The sequence below is a fragment of the Epinephelus lanceolatus genome, chromosome 9 (genome assembly GCF_041903045.1).
Source record: "Epinephelus lanceolatus isolate andai-2023 chromosome 9, ASM4190304v1, whole genome shotgun sequence".
In the NCBI taxonomy this organism is placed as follows: Eukaryota; Metazoa; Chordata; class Actinopteri; order Perciformes; family Serranidae; genus Epinephelus; species Epinephelus lanceolatus.
The window spans coordinates 14,672,452-14,688,025 of record NC_135742.1 but is presented as its reverse complement, the minus strand read 5'-3'; the positions used below and the strand labels follow the sequence as shown (position 1 = coordinate 14,688,025).

Here is a 15,574-nt window from a genome sequence, read left to right as displayed (position 1 = left end):
TCTGAAACGCACTGAAGTACAACAAATGTCTATACTGTAGTTATTTTCATTGAAGGATATGGTGAGAGTGAGTCATGGTGAAATGATTCCTGATTATCCCCAGGGTCAGATGAAGGCTGACTTTAGATGACACATGCATGGGATCAAATCAACCAGAGAGGCTAATGAATGCCCACATGGATGTAAATAATGTACATCTGAAGCTGTGACTCACTGAGAAACACATTTCCCCCCCTCAGATCTCTCACTGCAGCGACCACTGTCCATTTCTTGGAATGTATCTGGGTGTGCTATTGTAACGGTCAGATTGCTCTCCCATGCATCAGTCACATTTGATGATAAAATAAGGCCAGTGTATATCCTCAAGGTGCACCATGCATGCAAAGTCATTTACCTGAGACAAACCCTGATGTTATAGCCTCATTATTTGGAGAAAACCATGCAGAATCATGCTGCTTAAAAACATAAATGACTTTGTGTTGTTGCTGTGCAGCCAAACACACCAGCCAGACCTCACTCACAATTCATTCTGTTAACATTTTAAGAGCTGTGAATCACTGCAGCAGCTCAACAGCACGCACAGAAACATTAACAATCCTCTGTAAAGTGATACTACAGTCTGCTTTTGGAGACACGCTCATGATGTTACAGGAATATTCCTGTAGCCTACTGTAGCCTACATGTGAAGGAAACACAGCCAGTAAATAAAAAGAAAAGTAGCCTTCTCAAGTTGCCTTCAGGGTGAAAGTATTTCCTCCAAACACCTGGAGGAAACTCGGAAAAGTTAACCAATATATTGATATAATTACAGGATTAACATACTGTCACTGAACGCACCATCTGATGAGTTTACGTGTCGTTAGTTTCCATTGAATTAAAGTGTTAAAGTTGTTACCTCCCGACGCCAGCTCGAGCAGGAGCGACCACCAGAGCAGACCGCCGAGCCACAACTTCTTCTTCTGGGTGTTTTTCACAGCAGAGTCCATCTTTCCTCTCCCGGGGGAAACACGAATGTTACCGGACATGTACGGTTACATATTTACAGAGCTGCTTCACACTTCTTCACGCCTCGGTACCGACAAACACAACAGTTGTGTGTATATGTATGTGTGTGTGGAGCTGTGCTGCAGACCCTGGACTGAAGTCAACTGAGGCTCCGATGTAGGTCCTCGCGAAACTCCGCCTCGTGTGTGTGTGTGTGTGTGTGTGTGTGTGTGTGTGTGTGTGTGTGTGTGCTCCTGTAAGGAAAAAAAGGCATGTTAATCCCACCTTTCAAAATAAAAGCAAGGAATAAAGGGGAAAATGCGGCAGGCCAATTAAATCAAATCACAACATGGGTGTTTTAAGTTTTTAATTAACTTGATTTATATTAGCTGTTATTAAATGACATGTAAGCACCCACAAAATAAATCAAGGTACTGTTTAATCTATTATAAAAAGGACCCTTAGAGTTTCATCTAAGGAGGTTGCTCCATATTTGCCTCTCAGGTTAATTAAAGGATAAATAATAGAATTTAATTGGTTATCTCTGTCTTTTAATTTGAGCCAGTCCTACATTAATGACTTATCTGCAGGGGTGTAAATAAAAACAGTGTGGGCAGTTGTTGCATGGGGCCCCTGGGGTGGGGGAGCCTGTAGAGAGAACAGGGGCACGTTCAACTTTAAAACAGTGTGCACCGTTTTGCTTTGAGGTACATTTCCTCTCGTTTGGTGTGTGTGTGTGTCAGAGATGTTTTCAGTCCACAGTGACGTGTACATAAACCAAATTCTGGTGTGTCTTCACCTACTGCACATACAATGTTTTTTATTTCACAGATGCTTTGGCAATGGAAATGTAACTTTTCCCATGCCAATAAAGCCTCTTTTGATTGAATTGAATTAAACCCCACTGTATTAAAAGGCAGTGTGCCTATGTAATGTTCTGTTTCTGTTTAAATAAATGTTTTGCCACATTTTGTCGGAGGTTGAACGCAGCCCAGGTCCTCCAACAATGGGTGTGTTCAAATCGCATACTTTTTCTTTTTAGTTTTAGTACATACTGCAGTTGTCCTTAAAAAGCACGTACAGTTGCATGCAGTGTGCACATAATCGGGACATACTACTAGGCTCGTTCGAGACGATCACTTCGATCACTGGCAATCAGTGCACAATGCACGCCAGTTAGTTTTGTGGCCAACTTCATACCGACTTGCTCTGATGTCATGCAAACTTGGACAGCGATCATCCAGCAGTTTTTAGAGCCAGATGCTGCAGCTACTCTCCACCGACTGCAAGACCAGGAGCATGATGGGAAACGCCTGGCTCTCACCTGATCTAACAGCTGATTGGTTTAGATGTTATCTCAACAAGATGCCGTTTTAGATAAACTTTTCATTTTTGTTGAATGTCAGAGATTTTGATTTTATTTATCTGATTTGAAGGTTTATTCTGTTCACATTAGTTTACTCACAGAGTTCGCCAGAGACGGAGATCAACCCAGAGAGCTCTGCTGTTGTTACTTTGCAAAGTACAGTACAGGCCAAAAGTTTGGACACACCTTCTCATTCAATGCGTTTTCTTTATTTTCATGACTATTTACATTGTAGATTCTCACTGAAGGCATCAAAACTATGAATGAACACATGTGGAGTTATGTACTTAACAAAAAAAGGTGAAATAACTGAAAACATGTTTTATATTCTAGTTTCTTCAAAATAGCCACCCTTTGCTCTGATTACTGCTTTGCACACTCTTGGCATTCTCTCGATGAGCTTCAAGAGGTAGTCACCTGAAATGGTTTCCACTTCACAGGTGTGCCTTATCAGGGTTAATTAGTGGAATTTCTTGCTTTATCAATGGGGTTGGGACCATCAGTTGTGTTGTGCAGAAGTCAGGTTAATATACAGCCGACAGCCCTATTGGACAACTGTTAAAATTGTTGTTTGTGATATTTATGATTATTTTGGGACTTCTGACACCTGTCAATCAGCTGTCAAGCAGCTGTCATCTATTTGCAGCTCAGTCGATGTGACATATCATCCGCCTGGCAGAGGATTGTGGGTAAGAATAGCCAGAAAAGCATGCTGGTTGGCATACTGCAAAATCATTTTTAGTATACTGAATCTTTTTCTGGCATACAATATAGTTTGGTAGTATGGATATTGGAACGCACAGGTTGTGTCTGGCAGAGATTGAGCCCTAGTGAGTGAGTGAGTGAGTGAGTGATTCAGATTGCCACCTCAGAAATAAGCCTGTATTCAAAGAAGATCTCACTTTAAATTAGAAACGGTGCCATTTCCTACCTGCCTCCAGAAAGGCAAAACCCATCTCTGTCAAAATGATATGCTTATTCTACATTAACTATAAAAACTATAAATATTAAAAAATATTCAATGAAATGAATAATTACTTCTTTGCCTTAACATTTTTGTCACATAAAGATATGCTATAGTGATTGCTGGGGAAAATGCATGGTCTGATGATGCCGTCCAGTGTCAAGTCTCTATTTCATCATGTGATGAGACAATGTGATATACGGTGGCTAGTTGAGGTGCGAAATATGTCAAAACCCATAAGCTGAGCGTATCTGCAAGCTGAGCAAGCAGTCCTGCCTTTCAAATATAAAAGCAGCAATAAGATACAAATACACTTCCAATGGTGTGTGTGCTTCATAACTAGTGACCAGTTACTTCACGCCACTGATTATCTGCAGTGGTTTAAAGGCTTTTCAAGGGGCAACAATTCCTGAAAGGGACTTTAATTGTCCAATCAAATTTAGCTCTTCACTCAAAAGTTATGGTTAAAAAAGTAATATTAATATTATTCTGCCTTTTGTTCGAAATATCTTTGAATAAGTTAAATGCCATCAAGAGTTCCCAGAACATCAGTGTGAGCTCCATGAGGAGCTGCTGACAGGTTGAAACTCCTCTGCAGCTCTGACACATCTCAGCTGAGATGTGAGTCACTTCACAAGTTTGGAAAGTTGATAAAAAGCTTTTAGTCTTCTGCCAAAAGAAGGAACCAAACATGTCACTCTGGAGAAACGTCTGTCCAATCGGCCCCTCTGAGGCTTGATGAATTCAGACTCTGATTAGCTCTGATACCCACCAGATAGGCCTACCCATCGTTTCCACTGAATTAGCCTTGGTTCTTGAACTGGGTTCATTCAGGACTCTTGGAACTTTGGTGCCATCTTGCGAACCAGCCTGCTTTTCCACCACTTATGTGCAGAACTGTTGTGATCAAGGATGTTTCAATAACAGAGGTTGTTGCCCAAGCACTACAGTACAACAGTAAACAGTCGTAGCAAAATCACGGATCGCCCTAACTACCTGCAAACTTGTGATCTGTCATAAAAGATATTTGTTGCACGCTCTTTTTGTCTGGCGGTTTCTCACTTGACTTCTCCATTGTTAGATTCACCATCCTCTCTTTCCAACCTGTAGAATATGACACACCTCAGCGTCATTTCACACTTTAGGGTCGAGGAAAACCTGCTATTTTTTGGTTCCAGCTGTGAACCAACTTTTCAGGTTCAGAGTCATTTATTTTTGATCAAAATGTTCTGCATGAAAGGCTTTTCACAGCAAGAGACACCTTTATGAAACAGCCCTCTGAAGGTTGACATGAGGAAATACAAAGAGTACGTGTGGGATTTGAACCCACAACCTTCCAACTGAGCTGTCAGGAGTCAGACTCTAAGCTGAGTCTCCCACAGAGAAGATTTAGACTTTGTCAGAGTGAATATGGTTTACTGCAAACATGTTTGTGAACTTTGCTCTGCAGGTTGATGAAATTTCTGCAGCTTCAGTTGTTTGCCATAAATATGTTTTGATATATTAAGGGGAGGGTATGGCAGTTTTCTTTCTAAATCAAAAGAGAGGGTTCAAATATATCAATAAAGTCGGGGAAGGTCTTGCTTTTTTTTTTTTTTTAAATAAAAATTTGACGGCAGATTCTGCCCCCCTCCTTGAACCCAATAATTTTCATACAATCCCTAAAAGGTGGTGATAGAATCAAATTAATATGTAGCCTATATAAGGGCATCACAATCACATTGTAATCTCTTAAAGAAATACTATAAATATTGTAATTTCCAATTTAAATGCCCAGACCCTGCAGCAGAGTGTGGCCATAGAATAATCTTTCATTTATGTTGTAAAATTTAATTAAATGCTCATATTAATGTTGCATATATTTGAATATATGTCCATATTGTGCATGTCCTCTTGCATAATATCTCCTGCTTCAAGACTGTATTTTTTGTTTTTGTTGCCTCATTATTAGAATACTGATGCTATATGATTAATATATGGAAGGGGTGTGTGTGAGCGCAGTACACTGCTGCATGTGGTTATAAAAAACACACTGTACTTTCATATATAAAGCATTTACAATGTAATGAAGACAAAGGCGAACAAATATAAAAGTTCCTTCAGATGGGTTTAATGCGTATGATCAGTAGTTAATCAAGAAAACATATTACAATAAATCGAGTTTAATTTAATGCAAGCATGCAGATTAATGAATCAAAACGCTGTGATGTCTTCAGGACAAAGTTGGTCTCAAAACAGAGGTACAGATTGTAACGAGGCCCATTTTGATACGATGGATGGTTGTGCTTTACTTGTTTTTCATAATACTGTTTTTGCTCCATGATTGATTTCACTTCATATTTGACTTCACTGCAAACTGGATAATATATCAGAGTTATTATTAGAACAATTTTACCCAGATGAGAGTCCACTGAGAAATGTTTTTTTTAAGGAATGCAGATAGAAAATCAATCAGATGCAACTCCTGGATTCACTCGATTACAATCTGTTCAAAGTATAAATCATAATTATGGAATCACAAAGTTAAAATCAAGGCTTCATTCTGAGGTATTAGAGAGTGTAAACAAAGTGTGTGTATGGCACGATCAGCAAAGTATTAGCGATAAATGGATGTGTTTCTGATGATCTGACGGGACGTCAGCAGGTCCCCAACAGTTTCCTGTACTCCTGTTTGATGCAGCTGTAGATGGGGTGGTAGAAGCGCCGCTCTGGCGCCATGAGGTCGGTGACAACCTCAGTGTGGTCGACCCTGGGCAGCAGGTAGAGTGACACCTTGATGGACAGCGACGTGAGGAGGTCATAGAACTTTGTGGAAGACTCCACAGGAACGATAATGTCATCAGTGCCATGGAGCAGAGCGAATGGAGGCACTCTGGGAGAGATTAAAACAAGAGGTGTGGGTGAAATGAATAATACATGCAACAAGTTTATTAGATATTGTCGTTAAATCCTTTTGTCTCACTTATTGAGTGTGTCCTGGCTCATCTTGTTCAGCATGTGTGTTGGTGAGTAGTACGGGAAGTTCTCCACCCCGTTCATGGCTTTGTGCATGGTGGAGACATATTCGACCGCTCGCTTCTGCTCGTGCTCATAATGGTCCATGATGTTGTACACGCCGCTCAGACCTGTCCAGGAAACATGAGAGAACTGTTTGAAAAACCTCGCTGTCTTCAGATCATAGAAATAAAAACATTTAGCAGCCCCAAAATTATCTTAGTGGCACACAAACAGTTATTAAAGTTCAGTTTACTTGAGCATAAAACATGGCTGCAACTCTGACTGTCCTCACCAATGACTCCTCTGATGGCCAGTGTGATGTCCCTCTGCTTGCTGGCCTCTATGAAAAGCTCCTCTCTTGCATCAATGAGAAACAGTGTGGTCAGTGCACACAAATGTGCACCCGCTGAGTGGCCAATTAGTACTATGTTGTCCTACAAGACAGCAAAACAAGACAACAACGTGTGTAATAATGAACACTGGGTGAATGCGCATCAGTTCTCCGCAGCAAAACATCATTATCTTTATTTGTTGATAAATCACAAACAGTTTAAATCAGTGCTTCTCAAACTGAAAAATAAATATGTTTGTGAATTTATACATGATATGAGCTTAAAGTGAGAGCTTAAAGGTTCTGTTTACGACATCAGAGCAATAATATGGCAGCAAATGACTATATGCTATGTAAAGATTCTTGGAGTAATGGTGACACTGAGCAGAGAATGAAGTCAGCCTCCCTCTGTGTGTGTGCTATAATCCAAACTTCTCTATTCTTTGGTGTGGTAGGCGGTCATGCTGCCTGTGCATGTTCGTGCATGTGAGTCCCTCTGTGTGGCTGGCTAATTTCTGCCACTCTGCACTGAGCTCGTGCAGCGGTTAGGGGCGGTTAGCGCTGATAATTATAACATCTGATCTGATCTGATTCATAAAATCATAGAGCTGTAAAACTATAAATCATCAAATCAAGTCAGATTTTAAAAGAGTGTCAGACCTGAATCAGGAAAGTCAGAGCTAGTTAAAGGCTAAAGTGAGCAGATACATTTTTAATTTTCTTTTAAAAATATTTAGCGAGCTAGCTTCCCTGATATCTACAGGTATTGTGCTCCATAGCTTTGGGACATAACTGACAAAGGCTGCATCCCTGATCTTCTTCCGGCTGTTGCTGGGAACCTCCAATAAACCAGCTGCAGATGAGCAGTGTTCTTGGAGGCAAATAGTTAACAAAGGAGTTAGCATTGTAGCTCAGTCCCAGTTCATGTGGGGGTTTGTATACAAGGAGGAGGAGCTTAAAATCGATTCTAACTGTAACAGGAAGTCAGTGCAGAGCAGCTCAGACTGGCCTGACGTGCTCTCTCCTCTTGGTTCTGCTTCATAGTTGAGCTGCAGAGTTTTGAGTCAAGGAATAATAACGGTGTGAAACTATACTCCCACCCTGCGGCAGGATGACACTGTTAGCACTGTTCTCGCTGTTGCCTTTGTTAGCACTGTTCTCCCTGTTAGCACTGTTAGCTCCTAGCCACTTGCTCTGCCACTGCCATGATGAGAGTCGTGTGCAGACAACCCTGAATCATAGACATGCTCTGACAATCGTATGAGGCGCCCCTACAGGTCGTATGAAAATGATTTGAGGTCAGACATGTTCCTGAATAACAAGGGATTTTGGTAAAGTGAGATTCAGATCATTTTAAGGTGCAAGGTGCAAGCTTTATATGATTTCATGGTCAGTCTTACCATAACAGTCTGGAAGTTTGCCTCAGTTTCCAAAGAACACTTGAAGAAATTTCTTACTTAAATTTCTTACTTTGTCAAAGTTGAACTTGTGCCCACTCTCTTGAGCCCAAACCAAGCAGTCAGCAATATCCTGGACCATCCCTAACACGTTCCCCTGGCAATCAGATGAAGGCAGCAGTCAGTCCAGATACCACAGTAACACTCATAATTACATTTCTTATCTACCATTTCAGTTTCTGCAGTATCATTCTTACCTATAGTTTAAAGAGTTTTGTGATGTACTGTTCATATTCAAGCTACCGACACTCTTTTCAATCTTTAATCCAATACGGTGTGTCGTTCTACAGCTCTTACCTTTGGATAGGTAAAGTAATCAGGACAAACAACAGTTGCGCTCAGTTCTTCAGCCATCTGCCTCGCCAGCAAACAGTAAATAGATCTGTCTCCGGAGCCCCATGCACCTCCGTAGATGAAAACCACCAGCGGTGCAGGCACATCTTTAGACCTGCCCACATCTGGAGAGTGGTACAAGTCCAGCTTGTTGCTTCGGCGGCCAAATGTGATGCCCTTAGAAGAGTCAAAACAGACAAAAGTGTGACACAACTTTTAGGTATCGCACAGCAGAGTTTTCATCAAGTAAAGAAGTGAAAGCGAAGACAAACATGACATACCTTTTCATAATGCTTACGGTTTTCGGCATTCTTGTACCACGACTTCCACTGAAAGTAGAGCCTCCCATACTGCAGGTATTTCAGAGTTTCCAGTATAGCTCTGGTCAAACAGTAAATTCGCCTGAAGAAGAAGCCAAACATGAAATAGGTTATTAATAACTTTTTAATGAGTAAAAAAAAAAATATGCAAAATACAATCCTCCACCTCCAGCTCTGGCCAATGGCGAGAGTTTGCTTGGAAGAACATTATTAGATTCTTTATTACTCCAAGAATAAAATATTTACAGAATGGTAGACCAGAATGTGGGATTTGCTGGAGACAATGTAACAACTTAATGGCTGATCATTTCCACATATTTTGGAATTGCCCAGCGATACAAACCTATTGGCTAGAGATAGTATTACAAATAAAATGAATACTGTGACTTGAGATCGATCATAGTTTTGGCACTATATATTTAGGTAATATACCACCCGAATTAAGTGCTCAGGACAAGTATCTTCTTAAGATATTGCTTGTAGCTAGTAAAAAAGCATTGACTAAGAAATGGCTAGATAAGGACCCACCAACAATAGGAGAGTGGAGAGCAGTAGTACAGGGAATGTATGACATGGAGAAACTGACCTTTTCTTTAAGACTTAACAAAGAGAAATTCCGTAGGTATTGGTCAAAATGGTCATTATACATGTAACAGGGTATTGCCTCTATTTTCATCCTTGTCTTTACACATGTGGTCTAATTGTACTACCATATTTAAATTGTTTTTATATATGCTGTATACCCAGTGAATATATAATTGTATTTTATTTTATATTTATTTATTTTTTTGTTGTACCCTGGACTGAGTTGCTCAAAGGGCTTACGCTAGACTTGCAAGCAAATCTGTAAGAAAAAGGTGACAAGACATTGGACATTTTTAAATTTCTGTGAATGCCAACAATGACTGAGATTGGGATGTTTTGGACTCCATCCCCACCAAATTGATGCCAGGTCCATTATTTCTTTGTACATCTTTCCATTTTTACAGGACTACTGAGAAAAGTAACCCTTAACATATTTGACTACTGATAACACAAGAATTGTATTGTATTACCCATGGTGACCTGTCTGTTAGATTTATGTTCCTTTATAACAAAAATCTAAAAATAAAGTTAAAAAAAAAAAAAAAAAAAAAAAACAGGAACAGATCCTCAGTATTTTACAAGTTACCTTGGTTTCAGAGCTTCGATGTACTTCTTATATCCAGGCTTGTTGGGCCAGCCGTAAAGCCACTGGGCAGCGAGAGAGATGGAGTACGGGAGGCCGACCAACAGGACACCCACCGACACAGGCAGTGACATGTGGTATCTAAACCCTGACCTTTAAAAGTCAAAAATGTATTTATATTAATATATTTATTTCTTATTTATTTTTTTAGTTCTTCAAAATGTTGTACTGTATTTGAGAGGCTCTTACATGTTGTGGTTGAGTCTGTCTGACCTACCTATAAAGAAGAAGAGGGAAAGTTATTATTTGTTATATTGTCATCAGACATACAGGATAAGAGTAACATATTAATTTATTACTGCTGCCTTCATTTATGTTTAATAAATAATTTACTGATGTTTTATAGATCACCTATAAGAAGTGTTAACTTGTTATATATAATTACATTACAAAATATTACATTAATTTATGTAATAAAAAATCAATACATGGCACTGTGAGATGATATGATATTGCCACAAAAATACTGTGATACTATGCTTTATGGATTTTTCCCCCACCTTGAGTACTACGTACCATTACTTTGATGACATACTTAAAATATTTAGACTACTTATTAGACTTTAAATAGGGTAACTAGTAATCTGTAAGTAATAACATTTCAAAAGTAACCCTTCCAACACTGTTTTTAAGGTATTAATAAATACAAATGTGGGATGGCAGGTTGTGTTCATCCTACTCCAGTGTTTTAGCTTCTTAGTTCATGAGATGAAAGCTCCAATAGACCCTTTAGACATTTTAAATTAAAGGTTTCATGGATTGTTATTTTAAAAAATCATTTATAATTACAAGTGAATTAATAAATCCTGCTATTAGCTTCTTAGAAAGTGAGACACCTGTGACCCTTTGTATTACTGGCTCAATAACATATGTGATTGATGACTGTATATACTTAATAACATTTTAGGTTTACATGTAAAAGCCCAACTAGAGACAAGAGTTGAAAACTAGCAATAGCTATACACTCTCTGTGAAACACATCAGTCCCATACTCTGTACTGGAATTATGTTAAATTGCATCATCCCCATCAAATAAAAACCAAATTAAATAAATAAATGAATAGAAACTAATTGGAAATACTTGTTACATACCCTGGTAATTGATCTCATGACTTATTAGTAAATGTATAAATCATTATTTATTTATCTAAACAATGGTACCCAGTGTTCTTTACATGTGTGACGTTACCAGAGTGCCCTCTAGTGGCCATATGTACAATAACACCGTTGCTTGTTTAAGGTTTCATCAGTGCTGCTTCTACTCGGTTAAAGATAACACAAAAATAACATTATCATTTAATAACAGCCTCTTACATTACATTATAAATAGATATAAGCTAGCTAGCTATGAGCTAAAGTGCGGCTACAATAGCATAAAAGCAGAAATACATTGTGGTCACCTGCTTTTCATAAATTCGATGAAAAGCTAAAGTGGCTCTTTCAGTTTCAACCATCCGTCACTTGAACACTTTAAAAACACAACAGCTGCTGAAGTTTAGTCAGTTAACTCACTGTGAAGTTTTCTAAACGTTAACGGTTAGCTTGATGTATTGTAGCTAACTTACTATTTGCATAACAACGGAAAGGTCAGGAAACACACCGGAAGCCAGCTAAAACATACCAAAATAATCACATGTAGCATTTAATGTCGAAGCTAACGTCCCGGGTTAATGTGGTTTGGTGTTAAATTGGTTGTATGGGATGAACCGGTGAGTGATAACCTCGCCTACCTGTCTGTCCTCCAAAAGCCGGTCGGCTTCACACACACAAAGATGAACATGGCTAAGCGAGAGGACAATCCCCTTGACTTCCGTTTTGGCGATAAACAAGAGCACTTCCGGTGTTAGTCAGAAACTGTATTTTACGGACTAGATAAGAGAGATAAGAGATAAGATCTCGAAATTGTGAAATGAGATCTCGTAATTACGAAATCCTGATGTCGTACTATAATAAGGTCTTTCGCTGATACCGTAATAACGTTAACTGTAACGTTAGCTGTTTTGTAAAATCAGTTTACTGAGAAACACAAGGGCGGTACTTCCGGTCAACGTTTTTTAGAATAAAAACATTATATCTGTAGACTACGAAAGGATCTACGAGATAATGTAAATAATTTATTTAGTGAATGCAACGCGCTTCAACAGAAGCTTCTACGGAAGCCCATTACATTAACTGAATAAAAAACAACAACAACAACACATTATCTCGTAATTTCGAGATAAGATCTTATAATTACAAGATAATGTGTCGATTTTTTTTAATTTATTTAGTGGATGTGATGCGCCTCCCTACGCTTCCGTATAATTCACAGATAAATGTCGCACCATTTACGAAGTTTTGATGTAGCGGCCATGACTTCCGTAGCGGATTTCTATCTTGTCATAGTCAACATCTCTGCACTAATACCCCGGAAATACATACAATTAAACTAAATATACAAAAGATGGAGCTCCTTTTATTTTTTTAATCAAATAACTAAAATCCTTTTTTTTTTGGTCAGTATTTTTTGGCGATATTTCCATGTTTCTTTTCTACTTTTTTCTGACATTGAAATTACAGTTTGACCAGAAAAAAACGAGACAATAAATGAAATAAAATAAAATAATAATAATAAAAATAATATGACATAATACAATAAACTGCAATAAAAAAATGAAAAAATAAAAATATAATAAAAAATAAAATAAAATAAAAGGTCCACTTAGCATCTTTTATAGGAGCTTTTAACTGCATTTCACAGCTCAGCTCAGTTGTGCAAACACTGAGGAAGCCTGTGAGATGTGGCTGAAAGGTCCCAAAAAAACCAACCAATCAAATAAACAAACAAAATGCTAGTGAGTGTAGCTTAAGTTGAGATATTTTTTCTACTGCTGCTCAACGGGTTAGTGTATCTGTGAGTTTGAACTTGGTAAAACTGAAGAAGCTGCTGAATGAAATTTGTTTTAAATTCATTCAAAACTCACCTACTGACCAACAGAAAAGTCTTGTCTTGACATGCAATAACTTAAAAATAACTTCAAAATTTCCATCCATTGTATGAACCATGCTGAGACCTGGTCTCTGTTGTTTTTTTCCAGACACTATTGTAGTCAATAATTTACCCCTTCAACTTCTTGCTTCACAAGTGACTGAAATAGTAAATTATCTTGGGATTTTCCACAGAGCTCTCTGGACTTCTGCTCAAGTCACAGTCTGTTTTACTCATTGCCACACATTGATTCAGGTCAACATCTAACGACTGTTTATATAAGAGAGTCTGAACATTGTTTTATAATGACACTGGGCTAAATATACATGAGCATATCCACTCCAAAATGTATATTTGATTCAATGTAATACATTCAGGGAGCTTCACAGCAAATAATTGCTATGGTGTTAAGAAGTTTGTCCCTGATTAGCAGTATTTAGATGTTTTTTTCAAGGTCAGTTCTTCTGTTATTTTGTTAGACTGTGGTTTACCTCTGTTTTCTTCTTCTCGGAATACAAATACTATTTCATTTTATAGACAAACTATTGAACCAGTCATAATAATAAGCAAACACTTTCATTGTTGCCTGGTAATTCATTTTTGCAGTACCTTACTTTATCTGACCTTTAATCACATTCATTGAATTTGGTTTGTGTCATCAAATGCTGTTTTATAATTGCCTCTGGTGGGGAAAAAAAAGATTTCAGCCTTCATTGGAAGTGTGTTTAGCTTGTTGCACAACAAAGATCAGGTTAAATATAGGCCTAGTTTTTAAAGAAAAAGAGAATTTTGTTCAGATTTCTCAGTCTTGTTTATTTAAAGACAATAATGGGACACAAAAATTACAATTTGTTTTTGCATCTTTTAGTATTAATGATGAGTGTGAGGCTGGTAATATTACAATTGCACTGATCCGTACAAGTCAGTACTGTATTATATCCTTAAACAATCAAATGTAATTGTTGTAAGAGTAATTCAATTATTTTTTTTAAATTGATTCCATTAAGAAAAAATAAATCTGTGACAGCATTAATAACATTTTGTGTCAGGGGCAATGCATCAGATGGCCCACAGACCACAGCACTGTCGGCATGTGGCCAGCAGAGGGAGGGAGAATACTGTCAGTCACTCTGAACTGCAACATCATTTATATCTGTCTTGCCTGCAATAATTCAGACAGATGATATCCACCCCATAAAAGGAGACTCAACACAAGATAAATTAATTAAAGACTATGCTTTACACTGAAGCACACAATGGATTGCACCTAAATGTGTTAGAAATATTTTTTATTAATACCAACAGTTCTGCAAGTTTGAGTCCTTTAACTACTGTACATCACAGTTATATTATATTACTGGGCTACTTGCCTCAATTTTCAAGCCTTTGCAAGTGCATCCTCATACTGTAATGACCTGAATAAAAGCAGTGGCCGCTGTTTTATTATATGCTTTTCTATGTAAGTAATTTTAATGTGTTGAAAATTGGAAAAACACAGGAATTTTCTATAAACAATGCAGTTTAATAGAGATATTGTTTTGTCTGGTTGCTCCTCTTGGCACTCTATTAGTGCCCACTTTGCACTAATTAATTCTCTGTAAACTCACAGAGGGTACTGGACAGAGGTTTCATTGGCCATGACCATGGAAAACGTTGGATTCAACATTGCAGCCTCATGGAAAGCAGAGCAGCACATGAGCGCTGACCAGCCCGTGGGTTATTGTTATGTTTGGCCCCACAGAGCAGAGCCTCCAGCCCTGAGTGGGTGTGTGGTTGCCCTTCCATCTGCCACCATGTGGGGAGGCCCAGGTGCTTTTTCAGAAGCCACAGTGGAAACGGAGCCGTTGAGTGGGTGCAAAGTCAGGCATTCAGCCGGCAGTATGAGCGCAGTCAGCCTGTTTTTGCACGCTGTGGTGAAAATTCATGGCATTTTCCCGTGCCTGTTTAAGAATTATATTATCCTTCAGGGAATTATTGTATTCACAGTGGTATTAAGATAATAACAACTGACGTGCAGAGGGCTGTATTCTGTGTAGGCGTACAGGCAGCTTTTCATCGTGAAAACCTGTGTTCTGCGTGGAAAAAGTTTTATAGGTAATTTCATTTTGTAGTCACGTAGGAAACAATGCATAGATTCAGCATCTGCCTTGAGGCCTGTATTAAAGCACAGAGTACAGATGCTAAAAATCAGAGACAAGGTGTCACAGTCATATTCTTTTGCTCTCTGAGCCTTTCAGATCAAATCAGTGACTCCTGGGATGCTGCAGGGACACACAGTAACCCATCACACTGCATGTCCTTTAACCGGAAAGGTCCAGCCTCATGGTGTCATGGCAGCAAGCATACTGACAAGTCCTGGGAAAGATGCTGAATCACTACCAGCTGCAGTGAAAACCAGCAGTCTGTTCCTCCTCATTCATTTAACACCAAAATATTAGTTCAATCTTAAAACATTTCCATCAGTGTTTCTGGTTTGGATATATCATTTTTTGCCTAGTTGACTCCCCTTTAAATACACCATCGGGTCATTGGGCACAATGGCTCAAAATCCAGCGGGAAACAGTCTTTTCATGACACAGTTCTCCTGGATTATTACCAGCATATGATGACTGCATGTAACTGAAAT

At 38.6% G+C, this 15,574-nt stretch overlaps 2 protein-coding genes across 4 annotated transcripts in view; both read right to left on the bottom strand.

Moving 5' to 3' along the window:
* Positions 1 to 1,144, bottom strand: part of cspg4ba (chondroitin sulfate proteoglycan 4ba) — a 43,363-nt gene extending 42,219 nt beyond the window's left edge. The window contains exon 1 of the mRNA XM_033620033.2: positions 896 to 1,144. Coding sequence (XP_033475924.2) covers positions 896 to 1,025 — 130 coding nt within the window. The 5' untranslated portion in view covers positions 1,026 to 1,144. The remainder of the gene's footprint in view (positions 1 to 895) is intronic.
* A 4,260-nt stretch (positions 1,145 to 5,404) lies between these two features.
* Positions 5,405 to 11,833, bottom strand: LOC117251964 (uncharacterized). 3 transcript variants are annotated; one of them, XM_078170594.1, is made up of 10 exons: positions 11,546 to 11,565; positions 11,381 to 11,448; positions 10,170 to 10,197; positions 9,924 to 10,073; positions 8,714 to 8,834; positions 8,397 to 8,609; positions 8,113 to 8,196; positions 6,604 to 6,745; positions 6,277 to 6,439; positions 5,405 to 6,186 (listed from the first exon to the last, which is right to left on the bottom strand). In XM_078170594.1, coding segments are annotated over exons 3-10 (1,110 nt in total). In that variant the 5' UTR covers positions 10,172 to 10,197; positions 11,381 to 11,448; positions 11,546 to 11,565; the 3' UTR covers positions 5,405 to 5,951. The 3 variants fall into 3 exon arrangements, with proteins under 3 accessions (XP_078026720.1, XP_033474455.1, XP_033474456.1); XM_033618564.2 differs by lacking the exons at positions 11,381 to 11,448; positions 11,546 to 11,565 and adding an exon at positions 11,711 to 11,833; XM_033618565.2 differs by lacking the exons at positions 11,381 to 11,448; positions 11,546 to 11,565 and adding an exon at positions 11,602 to 11,622.
* Between the last annotated feature and the right edge of the window lie 3,741 nt (positions 11,834 to 15,574).